The sequence below is a fragment of the Echiichthys vipera genome (genome assembly GCF_963691815.1).
Source record: "Echiichthys vipera genome assembly, chromosome: 15".
NCBI classification, from domain to species: Eukaryota; Metazoa; Chordata; class Actinopteri; order Perciformes; family Trachinidae; genus Echiichthys; species Echiichthys vipera.
The window spans coordinates 10,999,676-11,022,093 of NC_139840.1; the positions used below are offsets into that span (position 1 = coordinate 10,999,676).

At 39.1% G+C, this 22,418-nt stretch overlaps 1 protein-coding gene across 3 annotated transcripts; it reads left to right on the top strand.

Annotated features, from left to right (window-relative positions):
- The first annotated feature begins 2,119 nt into the window (after positions 1-2,119).
- fyco1b (FYVE and coiled-coil domain autophagy adaptor 1b) lies at positions 2,120-20,772 on the top strand. 3 transcript variants are annotated; one of them, XM_083928120.1, is made up of 18 exons: positions 2,120-2,191; positions 2,904-2,995; positions 3,346-3,452; positions 4,264-4,389; positions 6,817-6,923; positions 7,640-7,783; positions 9,220-9,316; positions 9,419-11,836; positions 12,233-12,325; positions 12,695-12,813; positions 13,106-13,273; positions 13,691-13,831; positions 15,072-15,280; positions 15,466-15,610; positions 16,153-16,257; positions 17,079-17,289; positions 17,899-18,008; positions 18,131-20,772. In XM_083928120.1, exons 2-18 carry the CDS (start codon positions 2,935-2,937, stop codon positions 18,204-18,206), a joined length of 4,437 nt encoding a protein of 1,478 aa, XP_083784246.1. In that variant the 5' UTR covers positions 2,120-2,191; positions 2,904-2,934; the 3' UTR covers positions 18,207-20,772. The 3 variants fall into 3 exon arrangements, with proteins under 3 accessions (XP_083784246.1, XP_083784248.1, XP_083784247.1); XM_083928122.1 differs by having other exon boundaries at positions 16,159-16,257; XM_083928121.1 differs by having other exon boundaries at positions 2,136-2,195.
- The last annotated feature ends 1,646 nt before the right edge of the window (positions 20,773-22,418 follow it).

Consider the following 22,418-nt stretch of genomic DNA (forward strand, 5'->3'; position numbering starts at 1 on the left):
CAAACTAAAGTAGATTCTTGAAATGCAGCCAAGCCACTGCCAGCTGCCCAACCTCAGCTTAGGTTATGGTGAGTGTTGTGTTGTCTTTCTTAAGGAAAGACAAACTACTTCATAAGAACAACAAATGATTTTTCTGCTTGACCAAGGCCTTCCCTGGCTGCAGATATCAGGCTGGCCATCACCCAAGCTGTTATTTTCAATCGCTGATAACCAGAAAGAGCCCAGAGTCCCTCCTACACAAAGGATGTGTACAGCAATAAAGTTCACTGGCTAGTTGTGATTGGTTAAGATTGTTGCTGAGGCGGTCCCTGGTCCAGGCTTTGTACCGTCCATCACTCCCAGACAGGCTCTCATTCATTCACTGCTGCTGCTCGAGTTGAGTCCTTTGCCCCATGGTCACATGGTTCCTCCAATGAACAGCCAGTTCCTGTGGAAAGAACCCTCCCTACTCTGTTGATTTCCACTTCAGGGGGCTGATCCCCTCTCTTTTTACAGCCTAGCTTGGGGAGCTTATCTGCAACATCCTTTAATTGTGTGGCATCTGCATTCAATTGATAATAATGTGAAAGAATGCTAAATCATTTTTTATTGAAATCATATATGTGCACAGTTAGTAATAAAAACCTGAATTATATTGTGACAAAAATAAAAAACAATAAAAACATGTTCATGTTTAAAAATCTCCACATGAGCTAACGTTAGCAAGCAAGCCAGCCAAGGTTAGCCAGGTAGCTATAACTTAACTATGCTGCATGGATCTGGCGGTGGTTGTTTTGCAATGTTAGCTGATAAAGTAATTTGCAATGGGCAAGCCAGCTAGGTCGGTCCCTAGAGTCTCAATTAGCTGACGTTTTGTTTTCCCCACAAAGCAGTATTTTTCTATGGCAGATAGGACCACAATTTATTTCACATGTTAGTGTTTCCTCTGAGTTGTGTTGTGCTTGAACCTTGAGAAAAAGTTTTTTTTGTAGGCCAATATGCTTTCAATATAAAGTAAGCTAAGCTTTAAAGTTGTGTGAAAACTACAAGTGAGGAATTGTGTTCTACTTAAAAATGCTTGTGTGTATTTTCCATCCACATGTGTTAATTAATAATGAAAAAACGTTAAGTCCTCTGATATATTGGGATATCCCTACGTGCAAGATACAGTCACAAAACTTTACAGATGTATTGTGGCAATCAAAATAAAGGTTGAGGTCGAAGATGGGTGGGAACTTAGCAAGGTATCGGTTATTTTTGATGCTCGACATTGCAGATGATTGTATGACACTGCTGCACTAACAATAAAGGGATTTATTTCTAAAACAGTGGTTCAGGCCTCCTGGAGAATCTTAAATATTTAGGAACTGTTTTTTTAAATTTTGAATATCCAACTGGTTGTGTTTTAATTAGGTATTTAATTGAAATATTATTAATTAAAAAAAATCTATTAAATGATTTTTATTACACTAGTGAGAAATATTCAAGAAATATTTCGATCTATGCTTTACTTTTTTACATATCATACGATACATGTTGGTGTCATTAGTTATTTATAGGTCAACCACTTACGTTATCTTGTCAAAATTCCCTTATATTCCCCTTAATTTTGGGCGGCAGTAGCTCTGTCCATAGGTGACTTGGCTGGGAACCGTAGGGTCGCTGGTTCAAGTCCTTGTGTGGACCATGTATGGAGTGTGGACTGGTGGCTGGAGAGGTGCCAGTTCATCTCCTGGGCACTGCCGAGGTGCTATTGAGCAAGGCACCGAACCCCCAACTGCTCTATAGGTCCTGTCTGTGCATGTGTGTATTTCTGGCCTGTGTGTGTAACATGTATGATAATAAGAGTGAAAAAATTCAATTTCCCAGTTGCGGGATAAATAAAGTCATTCTTCTTCTAATATAACCCAAAGTATGATATAGCCCCGTCTAACTGTGTACTATCAGTAAATATAACATGTGTTTTTATATTGTTATATTATATTTCTTAAGTAACTACCCTGTGTTTCTCAATAGAACGACACACGTCTCTGCTGCTCTCTGTTTATTTACCATTTGTCACTCAACCAAACTACCTCAGGAGCAGCTGGCTATTATTGGGCTATTCATCCGCTGGGCCTGTCAATCAACCACAGTGCCCGCCCCTTATCGGGTAGCAAGTTTCTGCTGTATCACCTACAAACTGGACACTCGGGACAATTTTACACATCAAGTATGTTTATTATTTAACTGTTTGTTTAATATTGAAGTGCTTGGTGTCATTTATAACCAAACTACGATGGTTGGTAGCAGATATTTACATTAAATGGGACCAGGAAATGAAGAACTGAGAACAGGTGCATGTTGGAAAGAGATCAGCCAGCTTTTGACAGATCCGTGTTTATGTCGCGGTTTGTTGCATTTTAAAGCCGTTTGAAAGTGATTTAAGTCAGTTTTACTGGTTTGTGTTGGCGACGGTGAGAAGACAGTAGGTAAATGTTGTGTCAGTGGGGTCTGATAAGGACGCTGTCGCGACAGACAGTGAAAAGCTCTCACCTGTCGTCGTCGTCATGTAAATGTTGAGCCTCCTCTCACTGCTAACTTTACTGAGCTAACGTTACTATGGTTTCTTCATGTTAACGCACTCATAAAACCCATTCATTCATGGGATATTTGAATTGTTTTATTTGGTTCATTCATTTTGGGTTTGGAAGAATTCAACTCTGTCTTTGCAGCAGGGTGAAGAAACTAATTTGGGGCAGCAAGTTTATATGTTTATGTTTACATGTAGCAGCTGTGGCATATTCTAATGCTGTAATGTGTAGGGTTTTGTTTTGGGGCACAAGTATATTATTTACAGTTGAATTAAATATGATGAACAGTGTTTATATCATGAGGCTATTTAAAAAAAATCACAACCACCTTGTTTTTAATCTTACATACAGAATTTCCTGACTACACTGCCCTTTCCCCACAATGGCCTCCTCCTCATCAGTTGGAGATAACCAACTGCAGAGGATAATCAGAGATCTACATGGTAATTGAACTGTTCACACCTACAATAAACACCATTCCTACATTCAGTATGCTCCTCTATATTACCATGCCACATGTTTTTCTACGTGCCGTGTACTATTTGAAATAAGCATGTCTGGGAACAGTATCCTGCTCTCAGGATAATTATAACATTTTGATCATTAACAGATTTTCATCAGGAAATGTGTTGTGCCTGATGATCTATGACAGTTAGAAAGTTCGTATAAATGTATACGTGTAAATATTGTTGGAGCAAAACAGTGTGCAGATTCTACTACTGCTACAGTATATGAACACAAGAATATTTTATATTTGTGTATGTGTTAACAATGCTTTTACTGTCTCGTGTAGATGCCGTGTTAGCGTTGAGTAAAGAACACAACGAATGTGGAGAACCAGTAACTGATGACAGCGCCAACCTGCACAAGTTCTTCTACAAACTAGAATACCTGCTACAGGTATGGTCTCACACAGTATACCATGCAAGGTTTATTTTAACAGGTTGATCCAATTTGTGTTTGAAATTTTACTAACACTGCTCACCTGAGTCTCTAGAAGAGTGGTTTCCAACTATTAAGGGCTAACAAGATAAATCTAGGGTTGTGCGATAAAGAGTTAGAAAATGATAGTTAAAAGCATATTTTTTTTGTTCTTTGTATCATCTGTCTTGTTTTAAATCATTGTTCTATTTGTGAACATCACTCATGGCCTCAACAAACTTTTAAAATGAAACAACCTAAGAAGGGATCATCACTTTTTGTCCACTCAAACCCATGTAACCTCTGACAAGGGGTTGCAACTAAACATTGCTCGGCTACAAGGGGTCACAAGTTAAAAGAGATTGGGAACCAGTGTTCAAGACCATAGATTCCCAACCTTTTGGGGTCATAAGTCATAAGCAATTCCCCCAAAGAGTGATTGTATGTCTCTTAACCCGTTGCCAAAAATATTAAATAAGAAAAAATATAATAATAATAATAATAATAAGTATGTAAATGTGTGTATCAGAACTACTTTTTCCCACTTCCCGTCAATCAATTACTTTGGGGCTTATTAGATTCATCTTGGGACTATTTGTAAGGGTCTCGATCACCATATTTGGGACCACAGGTCTAGAAAGACTTAAGTGAAAGAGGGAGGATCTTTTTATAGGAATGATATTAGTTACAATGTGAACCAACAAATAGCAGTGTCAGCAGACCTGTTATATGTCCCACACTGCTGTGTGATGTTAGATAATACAGTAATGAGGTTATTTGTGTTTCTTAGTTTGACCAGAAAGAGAAGACAACCTTTCTTGGTCAGAGACGGGACTACTGGGATTACTTCTGCGACTGCCTGATTAAGATCAAGGGAGCTAACGATGGCATCCGTTTTGTTAAGTCCATCCCTGAGGTAATCCCCCTCTGCAACACACACACACACACACCCTCACCCACAGACCTGCCATTTCGTGCAACGCCTGCAGACACACAAATACACAGTGACTGTATAACCATGTAACTAATCCTCTGGTGTGTTACATGTGATACAGTAAGGCTCAGTGCTGCTTATTCACTTGTTGCCTTTCGCCTGTCCCTTCCTCATCTTCTATCCTGGGAATTCACAGCGGTGAGCCTCATACTGAAATGACTGTTGAATTATTTCTTACCATATTTCATTTGTTGCTTGTTTAACTGATATTGAGGTTGTTTGTGCTTAAATGGCTTTAAAAGAGTACTCTAAAAATTTACAAATTAAATGCATTCTGTAGTTTTTGTCGTGTGGGGTATAGGCATAAACAAGCCACATTGCTCTCTGTAATAGGACTGCAACTTACAATTGTTTTTATTAGCAATAAATGTGCTGATTATTAATAGTTAAGTCTTTAAAAGGTGACCTCTTCAAATTGCTAGTTTTGTTTTGCCAATGGTGTAAAACCTAAGTTGGTATTCAATTTACTATCGTATAGAAACAAAACAATAGTAAACAAAAAGTCTGTCTAACACATGCTGTTATGGGTAAACTGTATTCTAGCTTGAAAGAGCTAATTACTGAAGAAGTCCTGCTGCTTTTTAAACATAGTAAAACCCGATGTCTCTTATTTAATGCTAATTGACGGTCTTAAGAGGAAGCATACAACTTTCTGACTCCCCACCCCTCCTCTGTTGTGTTTCCAATTGGTATTGTTGGTGCCGGTGACGCAAATATAATTGGATCATTCTGTTTTCCTCAGAGCTAACGTTATCAACAACGTAGACACTGCACAACATAGACAGACATTTTCATATGAACAAGTAGACCGATCCAACAACGTAAGAAACCCAATTGGAAGTAAAAACCCTGATTTCAGTGATATGATAAAGGCAGAGTAAAAACACCTGATAGCAGGTATTACTGATGTGTAAGAGCAGTTTTAATCACTTTCCCCCCTCCATCTTTTGCTTTTGCCGGGTAGTTTCTACAGTTACCCCTGTTGTTCCTCGACCTTTTACGCTTCCTGTTGATTGCTGCTGCTCAATTTTGTTGAGTTGTCTCTTAGCTCTCTGGAGCCTCTGTGTTATTATGTTCTTACCTTCATAGTAAGTATAAGCGCAGCAATATCCTCTTTGTTTGTACCGTCAAGCGTGCCTTCATTTTCCCAAGGCTTGTAATGAATCAATCTAAACCCTGATAGTGTCATTATTCCATAGCCATTACATTGTGCAATCAATATTTACCTCAAGCATTATGGTCATTTGCCATTTTAAGTTTTCAGCCATCAGTATTTTTTTCTTTCAAAGTCATATACTTTTGTCAATACCAGCTGACTGCTAGTTACTTGTTGGAAATTGTTGGTAATCTTAGAATATTACTTTCACTCTTCTTATACTCTTGTTATTTCTTGTGGGTCAGTATCTGACGTAAATCTCCAGCTGGCATCCTTCTGGTAAATCTGTGGGTCTGCTGTCTGACTTAAATCCTTCCATCTGCTAATGTATCGGGAAGTCTGGATGCACTGACAGATACTGTAGATTTCGTGTCTGTGCAGTGATGATCTCCAAACGTAGACATCCTTAAATAGTCTTTGCCGAGACACATTTTAACAAAACACAATTTAACTTTGGGCTTGAGTTGAAGTTAGTTGATTAATTAGTCATTCTACAGAAAACTAAACAACAAGCATTTTGTGTTTGAGTCATTTGTTAAGCATCCCTACATGCCTTTTATATTAGTGTAAGCCAAATATCTTTTATGTAGGGATCGACTGATATGAATTTTTTAGGGCAGATACCGATACCGCTTTTTTTCTTGAAACGATATTGTCTGGTACATGATAAACGTTAACAGAAATCAATATTTAACGACGTATAAAACAGATCTCTCATAATTAAAAGGTTGAGCTATGATATCACTGCGATGGCAAGGGAACTGTGATGGCAAGGGTTGTTGTACTAAAACACAACGAAACCACGGAACAACGTAGGCCTTACGGAATCCTATGACCAGTGTTTGTAACAGCTACCGTATGAATACATTTTTATCTTTTCTGACATTTTATAGACTTAATAGTTATTCACCTAAGAGCGAATATAATGGGCAGAGAAATCAATTATTAAGTAATCATTAGTTGCAATCTAATTTAAAAAGACTAATCATTTAATGTCACATTCAATTAGACATAATTCAACTGTAGGAGCCAGTTTACAGTATGTGAAATGTGGGTAGTTTGTCCTTAATGATACTGACTGGACTATAAGAACACTTACCAATCACTGAGGTCAGTCCATATGGCGGTTAGGTAATGCCTATCTGTATATGAGTGTGAAAGGACACTAAAGTGTATATTTTGTGTTTTCTCAGTTGAAGACATCACTGGGGAAAGGAAGGGCCTTCATCCGCTACTCACTCGTTCACCAGCGTCTTGCTGACACACTGCAGCAGTGTCTTATAAACTATAAGGTCACAAGGTCAGAGGAGACACACACACACACACACATATTTAGTCACTTTTGTTGCTTTCAAGTTGCAGAAAATGTCATGTCTAACACCATTAAGGTCCTGAGTTTATGGTAAGACGACGTCCTGTTCTTAGTAAATGTTACTTTCCCTTCCCGATTTATATCTTATTTCTGTTTTCACAGAAAACACAACAGCCAAATAGTCTCACTTCCTCAGCCGTCTATCATACTAAATGCTGTACAGGTTCTGAAATATTTCAACACTGGAAACAGAGGGACGCAGCTACTCTGGCTCTGTCAGTGATATCAATCTTCTTATCTAGCTCTCAGCAAGAAACCCAATAAGCACATTTCACAAAATGTCCCCAAACTATTCCTTTAATTATTTATTGCTCCATGTCTTTGCTTTATTAGTAATTATGCGTCTGAGTATGTGCGTTAACACAGCATTTCTTTTCTTAATACATTTCAAAGTAGTCAATCTAAATTCTCAAATAGTCAAAAATCTATTCCAATGAGAACCAGATCTGTATTCGAGATAGGTCTTTTAATTCGAATAAAACTTCTTCCATATTTGCCTTTATGTCTTGAAAGATAGTCTCTTGGTGATGGCGTACAAAATATCTACAAAGTACTTAAATTTTGTCATGCAAAGCTAATTATTAAGTGTCCTTGTCCTCGGTCTTGTGTTTTTATGTTTTTGTGTTTGTATTCTTCCCACACAGTGACTGGTATTATGCCCGGAGTCCCTTCCTGAAGTCTCACCTCACTGCTGACATAATCAACCATCTTTATGAGCTCAACCAGATCCAATTTGACGTGGCAGCCAGAGGTTATGACCTTGATGCAGATTGGCCATCATTTGCGAGGTAACTAATTCCTACAATAATATATTTACACTTTTACACTCACCAGTTTCCTTTACTTAGAAAAAACTAAAACTTTATTTACAAATATATAATAAAGAAATAAAGGTTTAGGTTTCTTTGGCCTCTGGGTTGGAAATTATTTGCAAATTGATCGGAGACAGACCTTGAGTAATTTGAAGTAACACCCCAGTTTAGTGCAGCTAATGTTGAATTGTGGTGAAGCGATAGAAGGTATTTCACAACTTGAAGTAACACTTAATTATCTGATCACTCTGCACATTCACAGCTCTTTTTTTGCTTGAGTGTGTGTAAATGTGTGTGTGACAGTCTGTAGGTGCCGACAACGTGTGAGCGCTGAACCGATCGCTGTTCCTCATGTTAGCACCTTTGCCAAAACGTTTCACTTCCTTGTCATCAATTTTCAGCCGCTCTCCAGGCAGCGGACGGGATTTTTTAAAAGCCTAATTTGTGTCGTCGTTGTGCATCACATTATTGTGATGATTGGTTCACTCTTATAATATATTTGTAGTGCGGTAACACCTATAACAACACAAACTGTTGTCCATAGGATTACCTGAAAAAGGATTGAATAAACACTTGTTGCACACATTATAAACAAGAATAAAGAAGATATGATTCACAAATGCAGTATTTCTTTCAAGGACCATTGTATAGGATTACATAAGACAGTACATACAAAGCATGTACAATATTGTGTAGACCCCTTGTAGTTTTGCAGTTTAATTCTAGTACGTACTTTCCGCTTGTCTTTGCCCACGAGTACCCTGAAATTACACCTGCAGACACCCACATCTATTACATAAATTTCATATCAATGATGACTGGAATCATCTGGAAACTGTTTCATTACTGCAGCAGAGAAGAAATATTATAATTTGTCTGTCTGCGCAGTTGTTAATAACAGTCAACAAGTATGATGATTTTCTTTACATATAAAGTAATGAAGGTTTCTTACTGTGAACATTTTTTTACTTGAAAATTATTTTGTATATATTTTTTCAGTCATTAAATGGATACTTTATCCATTTTAATCCAGGTTTATGTCATGGCAATGTGGGCATAGTGTTCAGATGAACGCTGTCGAATGAGGCGTTTTGCGCCAGCCGGCGGATTTCGTCACTTATGTTTTGTAATTACTTCAAGGAAATACCACTGAAAATCAACAACAACATATAAACCTCATCTGATTGTGTTCTCTAACTATTGCATTATTTCCTGGTTGTCTTTTTCTCAGAAATGTCTTTGGAAAAAAAATATGAAGACATTAGGGGACAAATGAAATAAAGTGTGGGTAGACATACCTAAATATTTGTTTCCATCAACTAGTTCCTCTTTTTTGTCAGGGTTGTTTTTTTTATCAGTTGGATGTACTGTGTTTAAATATCTTTAATATTTGGTATCTCATTATGTGAAAGGCGAACATTAGGCACTGCCTCACCAGCTTTCCTGTGGAGGCCTCCCAGTCGCTGCTCAAGCATCAACAGTCTTGTTGGCAGCTACTCACACTCCCAGGTATTCACATACATATGCAGACTCTACATAGACATTCCTTCACAATTTTTTGTGTAAATGTGACTGTTTGAACTAAGCTCTCTTGTTCTATTCACTGACCAGGCGCAGGAGTTTCTCCCAATCCCGGACCTGAGTCACAGTCTCCTTGGTGAACTGGGGGAACCATCTCCTTGCAGCATCGCAGAGAACCTCCGCATTGAGCTTGACCAATCCGAGCTTAGACAGCAAGGGCTTCTGGTCCAAGTTCAAGAGTTAGACAAAGAGGCTGCTGAGCTGAAAGGCGTGGTTAAAACCCTCGAAGTCCAGCTATCAGCAGCTCAGAAGTCCTCTGGTCACTCAGTATCTACAGCAGCCCAATGTAACCAAGAAACAGATAATCAGGAGAGAGTAAATTGCCTCCAAACCTGTAGGGAAGCAATAAACAGTGAACTTCAAGGAAGACTCACATCTGCTGAGAACAAAAATATGGAGCTTCTCTCCAAGTTGGATGAGGCTCTTAAAGAAAAGGGACAACAAACCGCTAGCTACTGTGACTCAGCCTGGAAAATCCAGGAACTCCTGGATAAACTCAAGACAGCAGAGGAGGAGAGGTTGGAGGCAAAGAGAGAGGCTGAGGACATGGCCAGGCACTCTGAACGCTTGTCCCAGGACCTAAAACTCCGGGAAGAAGACTTGAGGAACAGTGAGGAGAAGCTGGCTGAAGTAAAAGCCAGAGCTCATGTCGAACGTGAGGATGCGCTCAAACGGTTGGAGGAGCTCCAAAGTGCAGTCGGTCGAATTCAGGGGGCGCTGAGTTTGAAAGAGAAGGAGACAGGGAACTTGAGAGCCCAACTTCAGGATCTACAAGCATCACTGGAGGGCAGAGAACGGCAGGCAGAGGATCTGAGGAAAAGACTGCTGGAAGAGACGGAGGAGGTAGAGCAGAGATGTAACATGAGTAGTAGCCAGAATGAGGAACTGGAGATCCAGCTCCTGGATGTAAGAGGAACTCTAAAAAACAGAGAGAAAGAACTCGCCATTGGTTCAGAGAGAATTAAGCATTTAGAGGAGCTGCTGGAGAAACTAAATGTTGAGAAAGAAGATCTGAGCTCTAGACTTGCTAATAATGAAGATGTTTCTTCTAAAAGCCTTGAGGAATACAAAACCCAATGCAACAATCGCATGGAAATGAACACTAAGCTACTCCAAACAGTTAAGAAGAGTGAGGGGGAAATTACAGAGCTGACTGAGAGCAGGATAGCCTTGTTAGACCAGCTAGCTTCTTTAAGGGCTTCTGAGAAGCAGTTAAAGGGCAGAGTTGAGGCTGCAAATATGTGTGTGGAAGATCGGGAGAAGAAGCTTCTAGATGAAAACCTGCATTTGGAGGAGCTTGCCCAGAAGGCGCTTGTCCAAAAGGAAGTATCTGATGCTCAGCTGAAGAAGATGGAGCATGAGAACTCGGAGCTTCTTGAGGCCCAGTTTTTGTTGAAGAAACGGTTTGACACAGCTCAACAAGAACTGGACTTGCTCACTGCCAAAGCTGCAAAGTTGGACAAGAACCTCAAAGTGTCCCAAAGAAGCCAAGCAGACTTACTTGAAAAACTTCAAGACACTGAGGCTAAACTGAGAGACCAGACTGTTGAATGTGGGCGTCTGCAAACTAGAGCTGAGGAGCTGGAGAGCAGGACTGGAGAGCTCCATTATGAAAAAGGAGCTGCAGAGAGCAATGAAAAAATGCAGAAGTTTCATGACGAGCATCAGATATCCTCAATGGAAACAAAAGAGGCCCCGTTCAGGCTGGCCGTAGCTGAGGCCCAAATGGAGCTCAACCTAAGGGAGGTTCAGCGGCTCCAGGAAGAGGTGGTGGAGCTCAGGGCTCAGCTTCTAGCAGGAACTGAGGAGAGGATGAAGATTCAGGCTCTACAGGAGGTGACAGAGTCTTCCAGGGAGGACCTCCTGGTCTTAGCAGAACAACTAAAAGCCCAGGTAGAGGAACTAAACCGACGGCATGTGGATGAGATTCTTCGATCCCGGGAGCGTGAGGAGGCACTTATCCGGGAGCGTGACGGTGAGGCTCAGGCTCGAGCAGGTCTGGCTACAGAGGTAACGGCCTCTAGAGAGGAGCTCAATAAACTGAAGCTGCGTTACGAAACCTTGTGTTTGGAAAACAGTGAATCCAGGGAGGCTCTCCATAGAGCCAACACAGAAACAGCTGAACTTGGTGTGCACGTGTGTATGCTAACTGCTGAGAATGAAGAGGCTCGTCTGCGCTGGGAGGGCTTGTCAACAAGACTGCAAGAGCTGGACGAGGAGGCGTCACAGGAGGCAGAGAGGCTGAATACCTGCATGGAGCAGCTGAGTCAGGAGAACCAGCGACTCCTTGGTCAGCTCCGTAACGAGGAGGATTTGTCGGAGGCCAAGGAACAGCTGAGCAAGGCCCAACAGGAGGCTGAAGCCGTGCAGGAGACTTGTCAGCAGGAGATCCAGGCACTCCGTTTCCAACTCAGCAGTCAAGTCTTGAACCACAGCAGCCAGCTCCAGGTCAGCCATAAACAGTCCAGCTAAAGAAATGTAGCATGTTTACATGTCCTTTAGTTACCTGGTTACAGTAAGCAAAAAAACCTGAAGGCCAAGTTTGCAAATATGTGTGGTCAGAGCTTATCTTGTTTGTTATCTCTGTTTTTCCATTCAATGTCAGACTGAAAGTGACAGTAACATAAAGTAGCTTTGAGAAGTCTGAATAAGCAGATTCCAATACTGAACATTTGACACAAACATTTGCATTTGTTCTGTGAGAAAAAGCTGACTACTGATAATTACGATTATTATTTTAGGTAGTATCAGCATATCTTCTTTAATATCTGTTTTTTTTTTTTTTGTAGTTATTTTTCAACTAAGTCATCAGTTGATGAATTTGTGGTATGTGTTCTCATCCAGAATGTGAATCAAGAGTTACAGGAAGTAAAATTACAGCTGACGACTGAGAAGGAGAAAATGGTCGACCTGGAGAACAGATTCAAACAGCTAGAGGTGAGAGAGAGAAATGCTGATTCCAGAGCTGCCAAACTGTTTGCTACTCCATTATAAGCAGGTTATTATGCCTTTGTCACTAAAGCATACCAAAGATGTTTTAAACCATGGTAGTGGAAGTGTTTTTGGGCAAGGAAATGCAACTTTAAGTCACTATTAAACAAGGCCTACGTAGCACAACACACTACAATTTGATGCCTCTGGCAAAATGCATCTATGTGCAGTTCTGTGTACGTGTCTAGGATTAAAAAATGAAATCATAAATTCCTGTTGTGTACATAGGCCATTGAAGTAATCATAACATTATGGTCACAAGCATAATTCACAAAGAACCAGAAATAATGTCTTGCTTTGCTCTACTGATTGCAGGCTGAGAATCAGAGACATTGCCAACAGATTGAGGAGAAAAACATCCAGATGGCTGATTCTGAAAATCTCATCCAGCAGAAAGAAGACGAGATAATCCATCTGAAAGGAAATTTATCAAGGTGAGATACTGTATTCATAATCACACATTCTGGACTGAATTAGAGCTCTAAGAAAAATGTTTTTAATCCTGTGTGTTTAGATCAGAATGTTTATTTTTCATTTAGCATGCCTTGTCTACAAATTTGGTGTACTTGTTCTTTACTGTTTTATTTTAATTGAAGCCTAAAAATAACAACTGCATCGACACAATCAGTCAGCCATGTTTTTGTTTTTTGGGATATATGAATCAGTTTTTGTTTGTATGTATGCATTTATTCATGTATGTATGTATGTATGTATGTATGCATGCAGATCTGAGGATAGCCTAGCAGCAGCTCAGCAGACCTGTCAGGAGATGAGTGAAAATCTACGGAGAGTCACACAGGACAAACAGAGCTTTGATCTTAAGACGGCTGCTGAACTCGATGATCTTTACCGCACCAAAATCAATTTGGAAGAAAGGCTTGTAGAACTCATCAGGTATAAACATACAGATTTACTCTGATCTGCCATTGCATACGATGTCTTTGGATGTAATTGACGAGTGCCAACAACTTTTTTTGAAATTGGTTCAGTACGCAACACAGCCTGACCGCTGTGAACCGAGCTGCAGTGTAATCAAACCAAACAATATACAGTATACTATATAATCTGCTACTGGCTCAGATTGTTATCATGGTTGTCTGATACATTACTGGACTAATTTAAAAAAAAATGTTGCCATGGTTAAAAAATACCTTAATTCCCTTTTAACTAGATTTAAGTATGCCCAATGCATGGTTATGATGACACCATAACTAGATTTGTTGCCCAATGCTTTTAGCTTTGTATTTTCAAACGGCTACAAACAAATCATCTAAGTTGTGTAATCTGCAGTGTTGATGGTGTTCTCTGCAGGGAGAAAGATGCACTGTGGCAGAAGACGGATGCCCTGGAGTTTGAACAGAAACTGCGGGATGAGGAGACAGAGAGGGACGTCAACTACTGTCATGGCTGTCACAGTCAGTTCAGCTGGTGGCTCCGCAAGTACAACTGCAGGTCAGATGGTCCTCTGTATAATAAACAAACTATATACAGTATATAATACAATTTATATCGTCAGGTCAACCAATAAAACTACTGTCAATGCTACTACTTTTAATAGTGTAATGTAAACTGTAACAACAGTTTTTTCTGGATTGCTAAAGCACATTTTCTGAAACACCGTTATAGTTCTAAAAATATTAAGAGAAATTAGCACATCAATTTCCACATTACACATTACTTTTATACTGTATACTGTATAACATTTTTAAACAAAACCTAAAGGCCATGACTCACCCAAAACATAGCATTCATATGTCAAAAGTAAATAAATTCATCAGTGAGTGCAGCACTGCGACCAAATTTCCCTTGTGATGGTTTTGGTTAAGACAGTCAAATGTCAAAGGAACTGATGTCCAGTGGCATTTTGTGTCTGTATTTCACTTCCCGTTAGGACTTACCAACTGTAACCCAGTAGTGAAGTCTAATATTCAGGGAGTGTGGTGCCTTTATAGAAGTTAGTCTTAATCCATTTGGTGTCAATGTGTTTGAGGTAAGAAGATGCATGACTGTCACCTGTAAATTATTAGCGCTAAATGTGCTAATTTGCACAAAAACTTTGCGGATGGAAATTTCAATATAATTTCAAGATTCACGTCATCAACTCCAGATCCTTTAAAATGGAACTTCATTCATCACTGGATCATTTTGAATTGTTTGTACTTCTACTTCTCATACATTTGGATTCTGTAACAATGAACATCAGGGTATCAGTGCTTTCAACAAAAGATGTAAATCCCACATCACAGTTCCTCAGTTTGAGCTACTTGAGATACTCTTGTTTATCACAGATAGTCACTGCAGGGACTGTTGAATATTTAATGATCATGACATTCATTTTGCTGATGATCTTATCCAAAGAGACTTACCTACAGTAAGTGCATTCAACTGTGAAGATACTAGCCAAAAAGTGCAAGGATCATGCAAATACTGAAGTATTCACGCTGAAAATTAAAGATGAATAGTGCTTTTCCTGTTGTGACGTCTCAACATTGGAACACTTTTCTTCAAAATCTCAGAAATGTTTAAAACAGCCTCTTAAATGCACTTTCACCAGTCTGTATTTTACTTTTTTATTTTGTTTTGCAACTCTTTACTTTTACTTTACTTACTGACCTACTAATTCCTTTCTACAGTATGATTTTCTACATTTCAGAACAATAAGCAATCTCACTCACGATATGTCTATTCCCAGACTGTGTGGGCGTCCCTTCTGCTACTACTGCTGCAGTAACACAGTGAGCACCCAGCAGGGCGACCACAGAGAGCGCTGCTGCAGGGACTGTTACAACCAACACAGCGCAGTCGTGGAGCGCCACCCACAGGAGGAAGTGACTAACAGCATACCGGGAACACCTTTCAGTCGTTTGCTGCAGGCTGGGAGGGCTGTGACGAGTGTTTCTGGTAACAACACATACACACACACACACACACACACACACACACACACACACACACACACACACACACACACACACACTGAAGTAGCATTTCAGATGCTGAGGTAAATGCACACTTGCTTTAGATTGTAGTGTGTGGAGAATATAAAAGGTAATAATAAACGTAGCCATTTCTTTCTTTTTTTTCAGATTTTCTAGGAGCAGATGCAGATGTCAAGCTGGATGATGGTGTTTTTGACATCATCACAGAGGAGGAGGTTAGTGGGGTCTACGACAGTGACTCTTTTGCCACCGCCTGCTCTCCTGGACACGGACAGCAGGGGGCAGCACAACTGTAAGTATCTTGCAAGCATTCACTCACAGGAGGGAATTGAGACTAAATTGTATTGTGACTAATTGAGTCAGTAAACCACAACTATAGATATTAATACAGACCACAGAAACAGATGATGAAACACCATCACAGTCAGGAAAGTGGAAATGTTTGCAGCAGTGAAAAGGAATTGAGGAGCTTGATCTTGAAAAATTAATGAAAATTAAATTAACTCATATTTAATTTATGTTTTCTTTTTAGCTTTAACACATTTCTACATGTATTACCTTTAAAAAAAGGATTTAATGATGTAACACAAGCACATATTTGCATTTTGGCATTTCTTATACAGCCGTACTGTGTGTACTTTTAATGCTGTGTGTATGTTGTTTGTACTTTGACACGTCAAAAACACTGTTTGATTGCCTAAAGATGGACTTTATTATATTCTGTGCAACTTTTAATTACAGTGGATTTGATTGGATTTTTTGGAACTTGAAATAATTATCCTCAAATTGATAGAAACATATGAATAAATGTTAAATATCCAACAATCTTTCTAGAAACAGCAGCACCAGTGCAGGAGACCTCACATCAGAAGATAATGAAGACCTCAGTGCTACAGTACAGGATGCAGAGATCTGCCTGCTAAAGTCTGGAGACCTCACGTGAGTTCCACATACAGTGAAAGTTACAGTGGAAAAATCCTGAGATCCTCTCTGGATATGACTTTGAACTTTCAGAGTAAGTTTCTGTTGTATTCTTCTGGTGAGAACTTTGCACGAAATCCCAAAACGGGAAGTGAAACATGAAGCTTCCCTAAATGTAACTCATGTGTTGTGGGACCACAGTTTCACTACTATTGTAATTTGGAGCATGTCTAGTGAGTATAGAGAAAGCTTTAATGCCTCATTTCATTCATGGCTCGGTGAAGTGGTGTTAAATCTTATCCCTGAAAATAAAAATATTAACTTTTAAAAGGTAACTCCATTGATTTTACCCATCAAAGTCTGTTTATAGGTCTTTAGGGTGCTACTGCATACGTGAAAAAAGTTGTGTTAATTATGTGGTTTCAGAGGGTGCTGAGTTAAATCGAATGAATTAATAGCGTCAGTTGGGGCTGAAGATGTTTGAAAATGAGTAAATAATCTCTGTGTAGAGTTAGAAAGAAGTGAGGTAAACAGACCATTCAAGTCTGCTCCTCATATGTGCTTGAGGCTAGTGACTCAGGGCTACATTAGAAGCTACTAGCATAACACACATAAATCTTCAATCAAACTGCCAGCGGTCTAGTTGCATTGTTGGTAACGTAGGTAGGGGCCAGAATTTGAAGGAAGAAGAATGCATGGAATAAAAAAGGCCATATCTCTGGTTATGCTTGCATATATTTTAATCATTTTTTCCCCAAGAACATAATACACAAGTATACAAATGCTTTATGACAATTTTGTCAACTTTTTTGTATCTGATTTTATTCCCTGTGCTGTAGGCTCTCTGTCCCCTTCACAGTGGATGATATCTCAGGGTTTGGGGACAGCTCCAGAGAGCTCTTCATCAAGTCCAGCTGTTACAGTACCATCCCCATCACCATGAGCAGCCCTGGTCCTACTGTCTCCTGGACGTTTACCTCTGAACCGAAGAGCATCGTCTTCAGTGTTGTCTACAGGGAGAGTACAGAAACTCCACTGGAGCAGGCCAAGGTACAGTATATGCATCACTGTGTATGAATGAAGGGAACATGCATTCACAATACCTCCTCTCTAAGCCTTAACTTGAACGTTACAAGTGTGAAATGGATACACTTTACCAGAGTCAACCAAACAACTGCAAAATGTAAATGTATTTGTGGTCTGTCTGACTGACTGTATCAACTTTGCAACAGCGTCACCAAAAGGTTGGAAACACTAGTGAAGTGGGGGTGTTGAAATGCTGTCTGTTTCCACTTAAATCCCACTGTTGATTTCACTTCTGCAGCTATAGCACAGCACAATGAGGAGAAAACATAGTTTTCAAGGGAAAATCAGCCAGGACAGGCTTAATGAATGCCGGAGAGCAGTGACTGAACACTGAGCCCCCTTTCAGTGTAGTTTCAGTATCATGCGGAGTCAAATTAAAAACAGTGCAGACCCTATCAAACAAACTACCTCAAAAAGATTTGATAAGTGGATTCTGAACTGAATAAAGATTCAATAAACCTCCTTGTCATTCTCTCAGGTTTGAGATCTCCCTTTCAGATCTGTACCTAATATATGCAGAAAATATATTTATCTGCTCTAGTTTTCAAGATTTCTAGCCTTTGCTCTCCGCAGGTCTTGATCCCACTGACTCGCTGTAACTCCCACAAAGAGACAATCCAGGGGGAACTGAAAGTCAGAAACGCTGGAGAATACACCCTCATATTTGACAACTCCTTCTCCAGGTAATACTGTAACTCTTTTTCTCACATGAGGGCTTTTAATGTTTGTTAAAAATCTTATTTTTGCATAGACGTCAAGAAGTAGCAAACATAAAGCAAATGTTCCTCTGTTCCCTGTTAATCAGGTTCATCTCAAAGAAAGTGCTGTATCATCTGAGTCTAGACAAGCCTGTGGTCTATGATGGAACTGACCTCCTCTGAATGTGACAGGAAGGAGAAGCAGGTGTGAAACTGACTTTTCAGACATTGAGGGTGTGCTCATGAGCACAATTTGAAGGCAATTGGATCAGAGTGTGCTGAGGTTTACCAATGAAAGGTCACGGTATTTTAAAAGTGTCTCTCTCTCAGCTTGCGACTTGATCATGAGGTGTTACACATCAGACGAGTTCTGATCATGAGAGGCTGAAAACAATGAAGTAAAACAATGTTACACTATTGAATGTGAGCATGCACTACCTTTTATAAAAGCCTGATGTTGTAGATTAAATGTAGCATTAAGGGTATCAAACTTCACTCTTGGATGACACAAGGATTGTTTTGTGTGTGTGTGTGTGTGCGTGTGTGTGTGTGCGTGTGTGTGTGTGCGTGTGTGCGTGCGCGCGTGTCAGTTTCTCAGCACCTACAGATGTAACTCCAATAGGCATCTTTTTTTTATTGCATTTTCTTCCTCAGTCTCGGGGGGCAGTTGTTTGATAAGTCACGGTTTGTTCCTATCATTTGCCTCGTCTCATAAAATAAAACTACTGTCTTTTAAAATGAGGTTAATGAACTCTCTGTTGTGTGAAAAAGAGTGGGACATGTAGTTAAAATCCTCTGTCAGGGTACAGTGTGTGTCATTTTTATGTTGTGATATCAATGCTACTCAAAATTTCCCAGAAAATGAATTGAAAAAATGTTCATGTATAAAAGAACCGGGAAGAAATGTCTGTTTTTTTATCTGGGGAATTAAAGATGTGACAAACCATCACATTGACACATAACAATTACAATATTGCCATAAGCCATATCCTGCTTATTGATTAGCAACATAAGTTACAGTGGTCTTGTACACCCAGAGTTGTGGAAGAGAGGTCTACAACACTATAAATGGTTCAGCTAAATCTCTGACAAAATCACATCACCACAGTAAAACTATTACATGAAGGAGACATGACTACAAACGAGACTGATGTTGAGAAGACTATTAAGTTTGAAAAATGAAACCAATTTAACTCTAACCTTAACTCAATTGGTCTTACTTGCTTAAATGTACCGTTAACATTACTTAGCATTTCATGCAACTAACTCTTTAAATTGGTGTGTTGATATCCCGCTGTTATAGCATTATTGGCGGTGTCTTAAGCATGTACTGTAATCTGTTTTAAGGTTCATGCTTAGTTTACAGACAGTAACGTATCTTCAAGATTGTTGCCTTTTCAGCTGTCAGAAATTACAAGAAAATCATTTGTTGTGTTGCAATCATGATGAAGCAGAACACGAAGGAGCAGTTGAAGATTTCTATGCATGCAAACTAGGCCTCATGACATGAGGAAAATATTAAAGAGCAATTATTTTTGCCTGATATTGCAGTTGCATATTAATCACAGGATTCATAGGCTTGTTCATTTTTGCATCATTATTCTCATTGTCATTGAACCAGATATTGAAATGAACATGGTGGGATTCTTTGTGAGGATCTATACCAAACATAATTTAAAAAAATGCTTTCTGGGATGTTTCTGCAGCACAACAATACTTAATTTAGCAAGGTATTTTGACACATATTTTGCCTTTAACAAATATTGCACCCTCCATATTGCCATTTCAATATCATTTCGATACATTTTGCAGCCCTAATGCAAACACTAAGAATGTTTCATATCAAAATGTAAGTTTCAGTGCTTTAAATATTTCATTTTTAATTAAACTTAAACGTTCACTCATGTTTTGACAAAAAGTGATTATTTAGTGACGATAGGAGCTGAAATAGCATTTTTTCATGACATACATGCCTTTAGACGAAGAAATGTTTGTTTTGGAAACAAACATAAATATAAGAAGGAACGTTTTTTATATAGAGTTTTCTAGATGTAAAGAGATGTTTGTTCTCCAATACTGTTGTTGTGTGCTGCTGTGTGATGTTCTAAATCACTTCTGCAGTGTGTCAAACAGAAACCGTTTGAATCTCAGCATACAGCCTTCAAGTAACACAAGTCCAAAACTCCCTTTTATACTTGTCTTATGTGGACCTTTTATTTGAAGGCTTTAATGTTGAAATGTACCTTTGTATTTCTCAATTGTGTCTTCACTCTAGTCATTTGCGTATACTGACTTGAATATACTGAAACATTGCTATGAGAATTAACAAATTCCAAAATGTCTTCCACTGTTTTAAAACCATTTTGTAACTTATATTTTGAGCATGATTTGAGAAAGAAGATTAGGAAAAACAACGAATGACATGTTTTATACATATCAGAATAAGAAGATTGCCAAATATATTGGGGAAACATATTTGTCTATTTTATTGTTCTTGAATGGATTTTCTATTTGAATGCATTGCAACATGACTGCTGTATAGTGCACTTTTGAAATGTCTGTATCCCATGAGCCTCTGTGCCAGTTGATTAATGTCTTCTTTCTTTTCATTTGTAGCTAGTGTGTGTGTGACTGTAGTCATTTACTGCCGGATTTGTGTGAGAGAAGGCTTCACTCTCCATTTTAACCTGCAAATGATTGTCGAAAAATGTTTTATTTAAATATAATTTACATACTAAACATTGATAATAGAGTGGATCTAAAATTGTGGATAAATAAATAATAATTGTGTGTGATAACTCGTGAGTGAGTGTCATCATTGGGTCATAATTATAATTTTCTTATGACCAAATACATGCAGAACTAATGCCATTTATTTACATCAGCCTCAGCTGTAATTTTTGTTTGGTGCTCATTAGCACTTGTTTGCCATGTTACAGTAGCATGCTAATGTGAGCATTTGGTTGAAAGCACCGCTGTGTCTAATGGTTCATGTTGTCATTGCAATTATGAGTTTATGCGATGTAAATACTGTTCACGTCAACATCCTAGTTGCAATTCTGCGTCAGAGACTTTGATATATCCGGCATGGCGCTTAAAATGGATCTGTATGAAAACCAAAAACAAATACGGACTCCTAACATCAATCCTCCAGACAATCGATAAATGTGCATGAATACAAATTTAATGGATATGGTGTTATTTTGTCAATACAGTTCTTTAATCCTCACTCAGGCAACTCTGTTATCATACAACCGATGATGTGAACACTCGCAAGCTGTTAACATGGATACCTTTCCCATCTCTACCGTACTGCAGCATAAATGCAGCTGAGCAGCTAGCACACTTGTATAAAGTTTATACTACTAGTTTTCTAACAATAGTCTTTGCTGTTAGTATTAACCCACAGAAAATGATACACACCTTCAGGAAGGTCACTGCCAATTAAAGCTGCTAGCAATTTGTTGCAACTGCACCTTCATTTGCTTTGTGCACCGCATTGTGGGACAATAATATCCATCAACAGCACACTCAGAAATCAGTTTTTAGCATGCTGACCTTTCTTAGTTTGCTTATATTTGTCAATTTTCCAAAGTGAACACACAAAACGCTCCAAGCCTGCTTAGGTTTAGGTAAAGTAGCCTATTTGGGTCAGAGCCTATATCTTATTTTAAGAGTGTGTGTGCATGCTTGTTTTTTTACGTACACGCCTGCTGGCCCTTGTGTGTTTTTCTTAGCGATCATGAGTGTATATTGTGTGTGTGCACAAGGTATTGTTCTTGCAAGGCGTCTGTCTGAGAGATAGTGTTTATGTCAAGGGGCCGTTCTCTTTCTCAAGGTTAATGATCTCATTGTAAATCATGTCACATTCACCTCTCCCTTCTCATCCACGACTCCTCTCTCCTGTTTTTCTGTCTTTCCTCCTGCCTGCTGCCTTCACTGACTGCCGTTTGCACCGGGGCCGTGCACATGTGTGTGAATTTGTGTGTGTATATGTGCGCTGAATTCTAATGCAGCACGGAATGCACACACATACATGTCATCAGTTCACAGATGGGTATGCCGGGTTAAATGCATTCTTGCACACGCATGTATAAAATGAACATTCCTATACAGCGTTTTACATCTTGATTCATTCATTTTCCAACTCACATGATGCTCTTCACGTCACCCACTCACACACTTATATAATATAAGACATAAGAACGTGCCTTAACCTCTCCCCTCCTCACTTCTGTGTATTGTCTGCCTGACAGTTACACAGAATTTGCAATTCTTCTAAAACATTTGTGATTACTCATCAGCCTTACTTTTTCTTATAATAAAAAAAGAAGAGAGAAACACTTTTAATTTCGCCACTGTGCAGCTTGGCGCAGTCTCCTGCTGCTTAGTGGT